We start from the raw sequence: 15507 nt of genomic DNA on the forward strand, positions 1-15507 counted from the left end.
AAGGTCAGGGCTATGCTAATATGACAGAGATGATTACTAGAGTGGAGTGAGAGTAGGAATCTGTTAGGGTCAAGTCAGCTGGAGGCTCCAGTAGTGAATATTTATATTTTCCTTTACCTAACTTTTGTAACTAAGAATTCCCACTCTCCTCCTCCTTCTTCTTCTTCTTCTTCTTCTTCTTCTTCTTCTTCTTCTTCTGGAGAGATAGAGATGGAGAGCAGGGGAGTGGCAGAGAGAGAGGCAGAGAGAGAATTCCAAGAAGGCTACATGTTGTCAGTGCAGATTCTGGTGCAGGGCTTGATCTGAAGGCCATGAGATTATGATTTGAGCCAAAATGGAGAGTCAGACACTGAACTACCTGAGCCACCCTGGAGTCCCCAAATTTCCCTTTTTAAAAAGATACTAATCATGTTGAATTGAATTCCATTCAAATAACCTCATATAACTTCATTATTTCTGTAAAGACAATTTTTCTAAGTAAGGTCATATTCTAATTTGCTAGAGATTAAGACTCCAAGTCCCCCCCCTCCATTGGTGTGTGTTGGGGGGGGCACAGTTCAACCCATAACACCACAGCCATTAACAATTACTTTCATTCTAAAGACTGATACATGGGAAAACTAGTGTTTCTTTCTCTACTTGCTTGATATCCAGTAACGTTCTCCCAGAACAAGATAATAGATAGCAACACAGAGATATCAAGTTACATTTGTTGACCTGAACAGTAAGATCATTTTTCTTGTGATTTCTTATGTTAAACATAGTTTGCATTTGTATAGAACATTAAGGCTTAGAGAGAATTTTCTTATGCATACTTAATTGATCTTTTAATCTCTCTCATAGAGATGAAGAGAACAAATGCTTTGCACTAAATACACGACTAGCAAGTCCTGAGAATCACTTACAATCCTCTTTGTCTAAATCCTCATTCAGGGTCTTTTTTTCCTTTGCACAAAATATACTCCATAGTCCATGTGACCAAGCCCAACCACTTGCTACTCTGTTTAACAAAGATTATAATTTCCATAAATTGCTGGGTCTGAGACATACTGACTTTTGAGAAACATTTCTTCTGTCCAGGTATAGTGACCACTTGGGGTCGCTGTTGTAATTAGTTGACTCTATTTTGCTTTATTTATGTACAAGGTGTTCTAGAGTCTTTAGCTTCCCCTGAAATACTTCTTTTCTCCTCCATTTGCTACTGCGGGCAAGTTGGTTATTTATTCATGACTTGTGATATCTAAAATGTTACTAGAAGTCATCCGCATTCACTAATGTTTACTTGAGGAAATGGAAAAATTGTTCACTCAGAATAAATTGGGCAATTCTAGACCTAAAAGTCACCTCCTAAATATTTTCTAGTGATTTTCCATTCGCATATTATATGAGCCAAGGAATCACACCACATTAATGTGAGTATCTAGTATGTTTTGATTATTGTAGTTGGCAGATTCCATTAACATTAGGTGTTTTGGGGATTTGTCTCTTTTCCTAAATGGTGTTTGTTGTTGTTGTGTTGTATGTGCATGAGTTATTACTATTATTGAATTTATATTGGATATGTCTTGATGGAAGAGTGAATGGCATTATTTTAAAAAATCATGTGTAATAAAAGCAAAAATGAAGTCTTGGGACCTCATGAAGATAAAAAGCTTCTGTACAGCAGAGGAAATAATCAACAAAACTAAAAGGCAAGCGATGGAATGGGAGAGGATATTTGCACTGACATAGCAGATAAAGGTTAGAATCCAAAATCTATAAAGAACTTATCAAACTCAACGCCCCCCCCCCAAATAATCCAGTGTAGAAATGGGGGAAACACGTGGACAGACACTTCTCCAAAGAGGACATGCAGATGGCTAACAGACACATGAAAAGATGCTCGACATCACTCATCATCAGCGAAATACAAATCACAACCACAATGAGCTCTCACCTCACATCTGTCAGAATGGCTAAAATTAACAACGCAGGAAACAACAGATGTTGGCAAGGATGTGGAGAAAAGGGAGCACTTGGGCACTATTGGCGGGGATGCAAACTGGTGCAGCCACTCTGAACAACAGCGTGGAGATTCCTCAAAAAATTAAAAATGAAGCTGCCTTACAACCCAGCGATTGTGCTATTAGGTATTTATTCAAAAGATACAAAAATGCTGATTCGAAGGGGTGCATGCACCCCAATGTTGATAGCAGCACTGTCAGCAATAGCTAATGTGTGGAAAGAGACCCAGTGTCCATTGACTGATGAATGGATAAAGATTTGATATATGTGAAAAAGTTAGTCAGAGAAAGACAAATACCATATGATTTCACTCATATGTGGAATTTAAGAAATAAAACAGATGAACATAGGGGAAGGGAAGGAAAAGGAAGATAAAACAGAGGGAGGCAAACCAGTAAGAAATTTTTAGATACAGAGAGCAAACTGAGGGTTGCTGGAGGGGTGTTGGGTGGGAGGGATGCATTAAATGGGTGACAGGTATTAAGGAGGACACTTGTTGGGATGAGCATTGGATGTTATATGTAAGTAATGAATTACTGGGTTCTACTCCTGAAACCATTCTTACACTATAAGTTGACAAACTGGGATTTAAATAAAATTAAAAAAACCATATATATGTTATATATATATATATATATATATATATATATATATATTTATTATAAAAAAATGTATATAATCCTGCACAACTACTTTCACCGATTCAGATGAGAAGGAAGGGCATGAAGAAATTGAAGTTCAGACCAGGGAAGTTGCTCAAGGTCAAAAGATGGCAGAACTAGGACTTGAAATTAAGTCTGTCTGACTCTGAATTTGAGTGCCTTTTCTTCTTCATCACCTCACCTCCTCTCTGGTTGGGTGAATGATTCGGCATCAAATGTCCTAGGCCAGCTGGTCAGTAGGGACCAGTGAGGGGTCTCCTCCTCTGTGCAACAATTGTTAAGTGAAGTCTGAGACGCAGTTGTTAGATGTGGACTTAGTGAGATTATAAAAGGACACCAGGGTGTCAGGAGAGGAAAGGTTCAGTTCAGACAAGCTCATGGGCTCTTTTGTGGAATAAGATTAGCATTTCCCGTTCATCTGGTTGCATAGGACGAATGGGAAGGATTCCAGGCATATAGGACCAGGTCAGGGGTCATTCTCAGCTCTATGAGTATCACAGTGACTACAATCAATGGCCGCCTTCTGGGACTGTGGGAAAAGTGATGTGATGGGGAATAAGGAGCCTAGTGGAATCTACCCTCTGATATATTAGCTTCCTTCAGACCAAATCTACAAGGGGTTATACCTTCTCAAAGAACGAAAAGGAAATCGGGGTTGCTGTGCTGTTGTGCTGGAAGCTTTTACCTTTTATTCTTCTTCCTGAGTGTTCAGTTGAACCTTAGGGGGAAGCTCATGCCTGCAGAGTGCACATGCCTGCAGAGGAAGGCCTCTGGGGAGGTGCTGTCGGTGCTATTGGCTTATGCTGGAGACAGCCCCAGGTGACAGCTGCTGGGGACAGCCCTGGGTGACAGCTGCTAGTGTGGCTCTGGCTTTCCTGCTGTGCCTCTTTTCTGGTTCGTGTCCCAGGCCAGTCTCAGACTCTGCAACAGGACCGTGACTCCAGGGCCGGGTTTAGACCTAGGATATGAGGCAGATGACAAGAGTGACTGTGCTCTTGCTCTTGGGTGAGTTTATTTTGGGATTAAAAGGAATTAGGGTGTGGCTGAGACTAGACGCTGGACTCTTTCTTGCCTGTTATCATTGCTCTTTACCTAAGATGTCAAGGACTGGCTGTGGGGTCCTGTGTTTCTCTAGGTAGAACTTCACCATTCATGCAAGGGGTGACTTGCAATAAAGATGCTCTGGATTACTGAGCCCTGGGAAATATTACCCCTCCATGGGTGGGAGATATTGCCCCTGTTACTTTTGTACACATGTTCCTGGGGTTATCAAAATAAATATTTTTTAAAAGTGTCCTAAAACACAAATGGGAAGGAAATTGCATGTATCTGCATATGGTGGGGAAGGAGGATGTGGGGGTGGATTTGACTGTGAGAGAGAACCTGGAGGGTGCCGAGTTGGACCTTCAATCCACCCAGTTTCAGGATAGGAGCTAGTATTGTGTGTTGACTCCTTTTACAGGTACTTTGAGCCTCGCTAAGACCACCCAGCCCGTATTCATCGAGTCCTACGAAGGACAAGAAGTGAACATACCCTGTAACCACACCAAGATCGCTACAAATGAGTATATCCACTGGTACCGACAGTTCCCCAACCAGGGACCACAATTTGTTATTCAAGGATATAAGACAAACGTGGAAAATGAAGTGGCATCCCTGTTCATCTCTGCGGACAGGACGTCCAGCACCCTGAGCCTGCCTCGGGCTGCCCTGAGAGACACTGCTGTGTATTACTGCACCGTGAGTGACTCACAGTGAGTCAGATGGGGCTGCACCTGTACGATATTCCCTGGGGGTGGGAGGCAGAGCCCAGGGGAAGCCCCAAAGAGTTGCACCTTCTGAACTTTTTACTGTACTTTATTGTTTCCAGAGGCATTAGCAAATCCATGTATCATTTTTGTATTTAAAAACATTTGAACTTACTTTTTTTTAAAAAAAAATTTTTTTTTTTTTAACGTTTTATTTATTTTTGAGACAGAGAGAGACAGAGCATGAACGGGGGAGGGGCAGAGAGAGAGGGAGACACAGAATCGGAAACAGGCTCCAGGCTCTGAGCCATCAGCCCAGAGCCTGACGCGGGGCTTGAACTCACGGACCGCGAGATCGTGACCTGGCTGAAGTCGGACGCTTAACCGACTGCGCCACCCAGGCGCCCCTGAACTTACTTTTTTTTGTTAGGTTTATTTTTATTTATTTGGAGAGACAGAAAGAGTAAGCAAGAGAGGGACAGAGAGAGGGAGGAAGAGAGAAAGAGAGTCCCAAGCAGGCTCTGGCTGTAATCATGAAGCCCGATGCAGGGCTTAAACTCACAAACTGTGAGATCATGACCTGAGCTGAAGTCGGACTCTCAACCGACCAAGTCACCCAGGTGCCCCAATTAATTTATTTTAAAAGAGAGAGAGAGAGAGAGAGTGCACACATGCCTGCAGAGGAAGGCCAGAGAGAGAGAGAGTGGGAGAGAGAGAATCCCAAGCAGGCTCAGATCTGTCTGCTCAGAGTCTGACGTGGGGCTCCATCCCATAACTCTGGGATCATGCCCTGAGCTGAGATCAAGAGTGGGATGCTAAACTGACTGAGCTACACAGGTGCCCCATTTTTTTTTTTTTTTTTTTTAGAGAGAGAAAGAGAGAGAGTGTGTGAGTGGGAGCGAGGGGCAGAAGGATACAGAGAGAATCCAAGCAGGCTCCACCCTGCCAGCAAGGAGCCTAACTTGGGGCTTGAACCCAAGTAGTGGGAGATCATGACCTGAGCCAAAATCAAGAGTAGGACGCTCAACGGACTGAGCCACCCAAGGGCCTGAAGTCCCTATTTCTGTCTGACTTGTCATGTCACTTTCCTTACCCTCCATTCCAACTTTCCATCTTTCCTACCTAAAACAGCTTTGAAAAAAAAGACAAAAAGGTGGGGAACGTTGGATATCTCTCTTTACTGCTTCCTCTACCCCCTCCAGCCTGAATCCTCTCCCCCAACACATTGACACCCCTGAGAAACCTTACACATGCAGCCAAGGCGGGGCCATCATTGCTGGAGTTTCCTGTAAAGAAGCAAAATGAGAAGCTGAAGTGCGAGTGTGATTGGTGCTCAGTGATTCTGGAGGGACGTGGTGACTGTTGACAACACAAACTTCTGCAGACCCAAGACTCTACACTCTTCAGAGTAGGGGTGAAGGCCTGTCAGCGACCAGACAAGGAGTCATGAAGAGACAGCGGGGAGCCCTGCTGGGGCTTCTGTGGGTGCAGGTTTGCTGTGAGTGGGGGCGTCCCAGACGGGGGCTGGGGAGGTTCACAGCCCGCAGTGGAGGGGGAGCTGGCACAGAGCTCCTGCAGGGTCTACACCCTCAGCGGGTGTTCCCAGGAATACTTTATGGGTTTGAAAACTGCCTCAGTGGCTCTGCAGTGACTTCTTTTGTGTTTGGTTTTGTCTTTCCAAGCAGGGGTGAGAGGGATGGACGTGGAGCAGACACCTGCAGCCCTGAGCCTCCAGGAGGGAGCCAGCTCTACCCTGAGGTGCAATTTTTCCAGCTCGGTGACCTACGTGCAGTGGTTCCGACAGAACCCCGGGGGCGGCAGCCTCACCCGACTGTTTTACATAGTTTCAGGGATGAAGCAGGATGGGAGGTTGAACTGCACGGTGAACACTAAGGACGGGCACAGCAGCCTGCACATCAGGGCCTCCCAGCAGGAAGACTCAGCCACCTATCTGTGTGCTGTGGAGGCACAGTGCTCCCTGCTGCTCTGCAGCCTGTCCCCAAACTGCAGCTGGGCTCCCAGCCCAGCTTCCTCCACCAGGAAGCCTTCCTGTCTCAGTTTCATTTGCACAGCCTTATGTTTCGTTATTCATTTTGTCAGTCTTTTAATTCTGTCTATAATTATAAACTTATAATGCTAACATGGAGCTCTTAGAGATGCTAAACACAGTGGCAAGGTTCAAAGTCACGTTTAAGTAAACAGTGGAAATGTCCAACTCAGGGTCAAAGCTAGAGTTTCAATGAGCAGAGACTAAATAGGTTACTATGGCGTGAAGCCCACACATGTTACGTGTTGCTGCTACAACTCACCTGTTAATGTGAACACGTAGCTCAGCTTTTAGGAAGGGTAAAAAAGTGCCTGGTCTTACTTGGTCATGCTTGTATTTATGACTTTCAGTGCCTAGAGGTCCCGAATAACAAATATAATAGCAAAGCAGCTAATGTTTAGGGAACATTATGTGCAAAGAGCACCACACAAACACCTTTATTACCATGTCACCTCCATAACACCTTATGATGCGGGTACTGTGTTGTCCCCACCCCCACAGTTTTACAACGAGGGTAAGAAGCTTAAAAAGTAAAAAGGTAAATGACTTCGAAAGGCAAGTTGCTAACTGGCAGACCCACTATTGGAAGAGAAGCAATGTGACTTCATCCCACGTTCTTTTTTTAAATGTTTAGTTATTTATTTTGAGAGAGACAGAGAGAGAGCGAACATGAGTGGGAGAGGGGCAGAGAGAGAGAGAGGGAGAGAGAGAATCCCAAGCAGCCTCCACACTGTCAGTGAGGAGAGGAGCCTGATGTGGGGCTCAATCCCACGAACTGCAAGATCATGACCTGAGCTGAAATCAAGAGTGTGACGCTTAACCCGACCCAGCCACCCAGGCGCCCCTCAGATCCCATGTTCTTTTTTTTTTCAGATCCCATGTTCTTAATCCCTACATTCTTACTACCTTTTCAAGAACCTGTAAATCAAATTATTTAATATGATTTTAATATTATTATTTAATATTGAATTATTAATATCGATAAATATGCAGAATGTTTTCATACAGGTCAATGAATAAAGAAGCATATTTTGACAATTTCTAATTAGTGACATCTAAGGTAAAGTTAGTTGTTGAGGTCCTCTATGAAGTGATGACTCCCCTATTGTTATCTGTTCTACAAAAGCACCCACTGCCATTTCCAGCAAGTCTCAGTGACCCAGGCAGCAAAAGCCAGTAGACAAATGAGACCAGACTCATGCCATGAGTAAACCTTGGCCCTATCAGCCATCGGGAATCTGCTTTCTCCCAAGAGAGAAGTAGTCAAAATTATTTCATTTGGAGTTCATTCAAACATACATTCACTCTGGATGCCTGGGTGGCTCAGTCGGTTAAGCATCTGACTTCAGTCTGGGTCATAATCTTGCTGTTCCCTAGTTTGAGCCCCACATTGGGCTCTGTGTTGACAGCTCGGAGCCTGGAGCCTGTTTCAGATTCTGTGTCTCCTTCTCGCTCTCTGCCCCTTCCCCACTCATGCTCTGTCTCTCTCAAAAATAAATACACATTAAAAAAATTTTTTTTCGGGGCGCCTGGGTGGCGCAGTCGGTTAAGCGTCCGACTTCAGCCAGGTCACGATCTCGCGGTCGGTGAGTTCGAGCCCCGCGTCGGGCTCTGGGCTGATGGCTCGAAGCCTGGAGCCTGTTTCCAATTCTGTGTCTCCCTCTCTCTCTGCCCCTCCCCCGTTCATGCTCTGTCTCTCTCTGTCCCAAAAATAAATAAAAAACGTTGAAAAAAAATTTTTTTTTTCTTTTCAAAGTTTTTTTTTGTTTTATTTATTTTTGGGAGGGGGAGGGGCAGAGCATGAACGGGGGAGGGGCAGAGAGAGAGGGAGACACAGAATTGGAAACAGGCTCCAGGCTCCGAGCCATCAGCCCAGAGCCCGACGCGGGGCTCGAACTCACGGACCGCGAGATCGTGACCTGGCTGAAGTCGGACGCTTAACCGACTGCGCCACCCAGGCGCCCCGAAAAAAATTTTTTTAAAAAGCACAAAAATCATACATTCACCCAACAAGTATTTATTCTGTAGCATGATGTGACAAGCACTCATGTGGAGGTTGAAGATATCTGATTCCACATTACAGACAAGCCTCCCATACATATGGAATTTTTATTGTACAATGGGGAGATAGGGCAAGGAAACAATTGAACAAATGACTTCAAAATATAAGTGATATTAAGAAAATAAAATGTGAAGGAGAATCGCAGTGGTCATGGAGCTTTCTGGAGTGGTGACATTTGAACTGAACCTTCAGTAATGAAAATGACAAAACACAAGGTGTTAATACCTGGGGTAAGGAAGAGTTTTCAAATGCAACAGTCGCCATTAGGCAGAAGCAAATTTGGTATATTTGTGAAAGAAGGCTGATGTTCCCAGAAGGCAGTGAGAAGGAGAGTGGTGGGTGATGTGTCAAAGAGGGAGTTAGGGGTCCAGTCATATGTGGCCTTATACCATTATGGTTAGGTTCACATATTATTTTATATGTAATGGGAAGCATTTGAAAGGTTTTATTTTATTTTTAAAATTTTTTAAACATTTATTTATTTTTTGAGAGACACAGAGAGACAGAGCACGAGTAGGGGAGGGGCAGAGAGAGGGAGACACAGATTCTGAATCAGGCTCCAGGCTCTGAGCTGTCAGCACAGAGCCTGACATGGGGCTCCGACTCATGAACCTTGAGATCATGACCTGAGCTGAAGTCGAACTAAACCACCCAGGCACCCCTGAAGGGTTTTAAATAGGTGTTCTAATTTATATTTCAGAAGGATCACAGTCCATGCTCTGAGGAACGGCTCATGGGGAAGCGTGTGGCAAGACTATGGCACAAAGACAAAAAGAGCTTCCAAGACCCAATGAAACCTGGTGGAGGCCAAGTTCTGGGAGGGGTCCTATAATATAGTCACATTTTCTTTATGTGAAGATTTCAAAAGGAAGTTATTTTAATAGCAATTGGTTAAAACCAATTTCCCATGCTAACTACCCCTATATCAGGCCTTCCCTTGTTTTAGGTGGTGTTGGAGTGGCTTCAGACATTTTTGGGACTCTGGCTAAGGTGAGATGGAGTTGAGGACACATTTAGTTTACATTAGGTGAGATATATTTATGTGATTTGTAGTGATTTCTGTGTAGAGTTAAGTTTCTGCTAATCATTCCTAGTGTAAGAATTGCTTTCAGGAATATTTCTTCTGCCTACTGTGTCCACTCTCCAAGCATTAAGACGTGAAATGGCACAAAAGTGGCTTGGACATGGGCTATGGCCCTCAGTACTTAAGTATGTGGGTAGAAGAAGAGAATCAAGGTTTGAAATACATAGAGATGTACATTGTAACTTGCCTGTTCTAGGTACCTCCTGTAAGTGGAAGGAAGCCTACGATAATTATCCTTTTGTGTCTGGTTTATTTCACTGCAGCCTGTCTTCCAGGTTCATCTATGTTGTAGCATGTGTCAGAATTTCATTCCTTTTTAAGCCTCAGTAATATTCCGTTACATAGGTATACCACATTTTTTTATCCATTTGTCAGTTGATAGGCATTTGGGTCATTTCTGCTATTGGGCTATTATGAATAATGCTGTTATGAACATTTGTGTACAAGTTTGTAAAAATATGATTTTTAATCAGAGCCTTGAAGAATAAGAAAGAATTAGACAAAGCTAGTTAATTCATGGGAGTGAGGATCTGGAGTATAAGAAAAGATAGGAGAAGTAGTCTGAGGCCAGACTGTGCAGATCCTTCCTTATAAGGAGTGTAGATTTTATTCTAAGTGTAATGTCAAAGCCATTGACTGAATAAAAGCTCCATAATGACATGATCTAATTAGTGTTTTAGTGCTGTCACTCTTGCTGCTATGGAGGGAATGGGTTGTAGAGAGCAAAAACAGAAAGGAGACTACTGAGAAGACTATTGCAGTGGTTCGGGTGAGGGGGGTAATAGCCTGGATTAAGGTTATGGTGGTGAGTATTGGAATTTGTGACTGCATTCAAGATGTATTTATCAAGGGGCACCTGGGTGGCGTAGTTGGTTGAGCATCTGACTCTTGACCTCGGCCCAGGTCATGATCTCATGCTTCACTGGGCTCTGCTCTGATGGTGCAGTGTGCTTGGGATTCTGTCTCTCCTTCTCTCTGCCCCTCTCGGGCTTGTGCACGCGTGCTCTCTCTCAAATAAATAAAAGCTTAAAAAAAAAAGATGTATTGCCAAATGTTGCCAGAAGGGTGGTGGGTGAGGAAGGGGCAACATGGCAGAAGGGTAGTGGGAGATACAGGATTCCAGTTATGGAATGAGTAAGTCACGGGAATAAAACATGGCACAATGAATATGTCAATGATACTGTAGTAGAGTCGCATGGTGACAGAGGGACCTACAGTCGTGGTGAGTGCAGCATAATGCTTAAACTTGCCAAATCACTACGTTGTACACCTGCAACTAATGTAACATTGTGTGTCAACTACACACAAATAAAAACAGTTAATAAAGAAGATGTATTTATTTCTTCCATCAGGTTTTTTAAAAAATTGAGATATAATTGACATATAGCATTGTGTAAGTTTAAGATGGACAAGAGTTTGGTTTGATATGTTTATATATTGCAGTGTGATTACCACCATGTCATGTCATGTATCATTTCTTTTTCTATGGTGAGAACAATGAAGATCTAGTCTCTTAGCAATTTTGAAGTTAATCATACTGTGTTTTTTATTATAATCACTGTGCTGTGCATTAGATCTCCATGACTTATGTATCTACTAATTCTAAGTTTGTACCCTTAAACAATCTCTCCCTAACCCCCAGCTCCTGATAAGCACCATTCAACTGTCTTTTTATGAGTTTGGTTTTTTAAGATTCTACATATAAGTGATATTATACAGCATTTGTCTTTCTCCGTCTGACATATTACACTTGGCATAATGCTTTAGGGTCCATCCATGTAGCAAATGGCAAGCTGTCCTTCCATCTCGTGAGTGAATGATATTCCATTATGTAATATATACCACATCTTCCTTATGTGTTTATATGTTGACATGTGCCTGATTTCAAGTAGACTAAGCCTGTTGAAAAAACGTGGAAAACATGTAACTTCTTCAAATTTATTTAAAATGACTCAATGCCATGCTGAGATGAGACGGAATTCTGAAATCTACATTTACACTACGTTTTCTTTCTGTGAATCCAGTAACTTCTGGCTAGAGACACACTAAGAACTTAATTTATTCAACTTATTGTTTTGTGTGTCAGTCTCCCATAGATACAGGATGAGAGGATTTGACCAGCTGGTTTAGCAGATGGGGACCCGACCACAAGATGGCAGAGCATCTCTACTAATGCAGATATGTGAAAGGGTCCTTTTGGTTGACTCTGTAAGAGTTGGCTAAAGACAGAAGCAGATGCCTGTGTAGACAGTTTAAGAAACCACTGTGCTTTGGAGGAAATCAAGAGATAACTTGGTAACAGAAGCAGCTCTCCTGGCTGGAGACTGCCGGTCCCAATTGGAAGAAGCATGAAGACACTCATTGGACCTTTGTTCCTGTTCTTGTGGCTGCAGCTGGACTGTGAGTGGAAAGCTTTTGGGAACAGGGTGTCTTAGTAAATATTCGTTAGAAGTCTATATGGGAGACTGGCCTCTTCCAGATTTCCTGAAGTTGCTGCAGCAAAAAAGAAATGCAGGGGCACCTGGGGTGGCTCAGTTGGTTAAGCGTCCGACCCTTGGTTTCATCTCATGGTTTGTGAATTTGAGTCTGTGTTGGGCTCTGCACTGACAGTGTGGAGCCTGCTTGGGATTCTCTCTCTCTCTCTCTCTCTCTCTCTCTCTCTCTCTCTCTCTCTGTGTCCCCACACTCCTCCGCTATCTTTCTGTCTCAAAATAAAGAAATAAACATTAAAAAAAAAAAGCAAACTCTGGAGAATGGCGACCTGATGCTCTTGCCTGGCTTTTCTTTTTGCACAGGTATGAGTAGAGGAGAAGAGGTAAAGCAGCATCCTTCTTTCCTGAGTGTCTGGGAGGGAGACAGCTTTGTTATCAACTGCACTTACACTGACAGTGCCTCCACCTACTTCTTTTGGTATAAACAACAGCCTGGAAAAGGCCTCCAGTTGCTTATATATACTGTTTCAAGTATGGACAAGAAACAAGAACAAAGGCTCACTGTCCTATTGAATAAGGACAAACATCTCTCCCTGCAAGTCACACGCACTCATCCTGGAGACTCAGCCACCTACTTCTGTGCAGTAAGAGCACAGTGGTCCCCAAGCACCTGCAGCCTGTCTCCAAACCTAAAACTGGGGTGGAAGCCTCACTCTTTTTATTTTGCCACAAGCCTTCAAGTTAGAGATTTTGCTGTATTGAATTTTAAACATATAAACATTCTAAATGATTTGAAGAGTCAGTGTCAAGTGACCCAATAAGTGTCAGAACATTGGGAATGAATACTGAAGGGAGTTAGTGATTTCTTAGTTAAATATCTAGACTTTAAGATTGACTTTATGAGTATCATTCAGAGTTCTCCTTTACCAAGGACATCTTGGTGTCAATGTCAGAGAGTGTTCTTTTTGATAGGAAGATTTTTATCTTTTAATAATAGCATTTATTAACTTTTTGTTATTATAAAAATATTAACTCTATGTTATAAGAAGAAAACCAGAAAGATATATAAAATATAGAGTCAAAATATAATGCTATTATACAGATAAATCACGGCTAACATCTGGTATACCTTCTTCATTAAACTCTTGTTAAAAATTAGAAGCACACTAGGGGCACCTCGGTGGCTCAGTTGGTTGAGCATGTCACAGTTTTGTGGGTTCAAGCCCTGCATTGGGCTCCGTGGTGGCAGCGTGGAGCCTGCTTGGGGTTTTCTCTCTCTCTGCCCATCCCCCGCTCACTCTGTCTCTCTCAAAAATAAATAAAAAGAAACTTAAAAAAAAACTAGAAACACACAGACTACTATTTTGACTTACTTCCACTCAATGTTATATCATAATCTGAGCATTTCACATTTGCCAAATCTTATGAAATTGAACTTTTAATACTTTTATTAGTGATTTTATGTCATCATTTTCTTTCTTTTTTTAAATGTTTATTTATTTTTTATAGACAAATATTTTGATAGATAAATAATGTTTATTTATTTTTGTTTAAATTTTTATTTATTTTGAGCAGGAGAGAGAGAGGGAGAAAGGGACACACAGAATCTGAAGTAGGCTCCAGACTCTGAGCTGTCAGCACAGATCCTGATGCTCACAAACCACGAGATCACGACCTGAGCCGAAGCTGGACACTCAACCAACTGAGCCACCCAGGCGCCCCAGTGTCACCATTTTGTTTATGTAATCATTCCCTTATATTTTTGGTGAAAAACAATATTTTTCTTAACTCAGACGTTACCCTTAAAACAGTTAAGTGTAGTAGCTAATAATAACAACAACAATAATAGTAATAATTAGTATAAAGACAATGGAAAAACAAGAAATGGATTAGAATATGAAAGACTTTGAATAAAACAAAAGGGGACTTTTAAATTAATGGGGAAGAACAGGATTATCCTCAAATTATGTTGTATCAATTGTTCAGGTCGGAGGTTCTCAGACCTTCCCCAAAGCATCTCTATAGAGCAGGGAGAACAAACATGAATTCCCTTTTTGAAATCTGGATGTGAGGTGAGGGCACCGTAGCCCAAAGCAGTCTGGTGAAAGTGCAGACAGTCTCATGTTTACTTTAAAATTTATGGGTGATCATTTTTATTTTAATGCATTATGTACCCATATTAATTTTAGAGCTTAATAATTGTAAATCACTTACCAGTTTACCTATTCTCCAATTTTTCAGTAATATTAGTGCTCTCAGATGATGCATTATATTTACTACATGTTTTGTCTTGAGGACAAGAGTCCTCTAATTTGAGAAGCAGAGTTGACTATTTGAAAACAAAAGTGTTGCAAAATCATGAGGCAATCAGTAAGTGTTCGTTGAACAAATAAATGAAGTACCTCACATGATGAAATAAATTCCAGAAGTATTAACAATTAAGTCACAGTTATTAGTAAAAAATGCAAATGCATTTGTTAATCAAGAAACTGAAGGGAGAAGAATTCTCTAAACTTAAGAGCAATGGAAGAAATCAAGGGAAAAATAGATTTGATTACATAAATATTAAAAGCTAATTTATTATATGAAAAACATGACAGAAATTATATTAAAACCACAGCTTACTATTACTTTGCTGCTAATGTGACAATAGATTAATAATATCTCTGAGTAATTTCTATATGCGTAAGAAGGAACACATTGATATCGAAATAGGTAAATATTCAGCAGGTACGCTGAGGGAGCTTACACAGGAAAAAATACCATGCTTCACAAACACATGGAAAATGTTTAAGCTCACTGGTATTCATAGAAATGTAGAAAAATAACTTAAAAAAACCATTAGGGAGTTGTAGGAATAATTTAATAGCGATTTAAAGAATAGAGAACTTGAGGAGGATGCTGTGAAATAAACAGACTAGTGGGATAGTAACTTTGTAAGCTATTTTGGAAAGTAATTAAAAAAGCATGACTTCCTGGTCTAAAAACAGATTAATTTCCTTGTAATTTTTTTTCCTAGAAAATTTGTCTTCCGGAAAACCCTCCATGCATATGAAAATTATTATTTATAAAACTATTTGGGAAATTATTTATAGTACCCCAAAATTGAAACCCAAAATGTCTAATCTTAAAGGGAAGGGCTTAACCACCCAAATGGAATATTAGATAGTGAATAAATGGTATTTATGAAAGAGAATCTATAATGGTTATTTAAAAGTGATCACTGAAAAGAATCAAGATATAACTGGTGTGATTATTACTTAATATTGCTACTTAGTGAAAATCTGAGCAGCACAAAGGTTGGAAAGTAAGACACCAAGATATTGGTAATGTATATCCTTGCTTAATAGGATAAGTAGTGATTCTTCTCTTTTCCATATTTTCTAAAGTATAAGTCTTATTTGATTTAAGGTATCTCTAATCCATCATTTTCTGCAAATTCTCTAAAATTCTTCCCAGTTCCGAAGT

General features: G+C 41.4%; 1 gene segment (V, D, J or C); it reads left to right on the plus strand.

Moving 5' to 3' along the window:
• Positions 1–3532: 3532 nt before the first annotated feature.
• The window catches only part of LOC125169083 (T-cell receptor alpha chain C region-like), a 780232-nt gene continuing 768257 nt past the window's right edge, over positions 3533–15507 (plus strand). Inside the window, 2 exon segments of the C gene segment in view lie at positions 3533–3671; positions 4129–4406. Coding sequence covers positions 3632–3671; positions 4129–4406 — 318 coding nt within the window.

This window comes from Prionailurus viverrinus, chromosome B3 (assembly GCF_022837055.1).
Source record: "Prionailurus viverrinus isolate Anna chromosome B3, UM_Priviv_1.0, whole genome shotgun sequence".
NCBI lineage: Eukaryota > Metazoa > Chordata > Mammalia > Carnivora > Felidae > Prionailurus > Prionailurus viverrinus.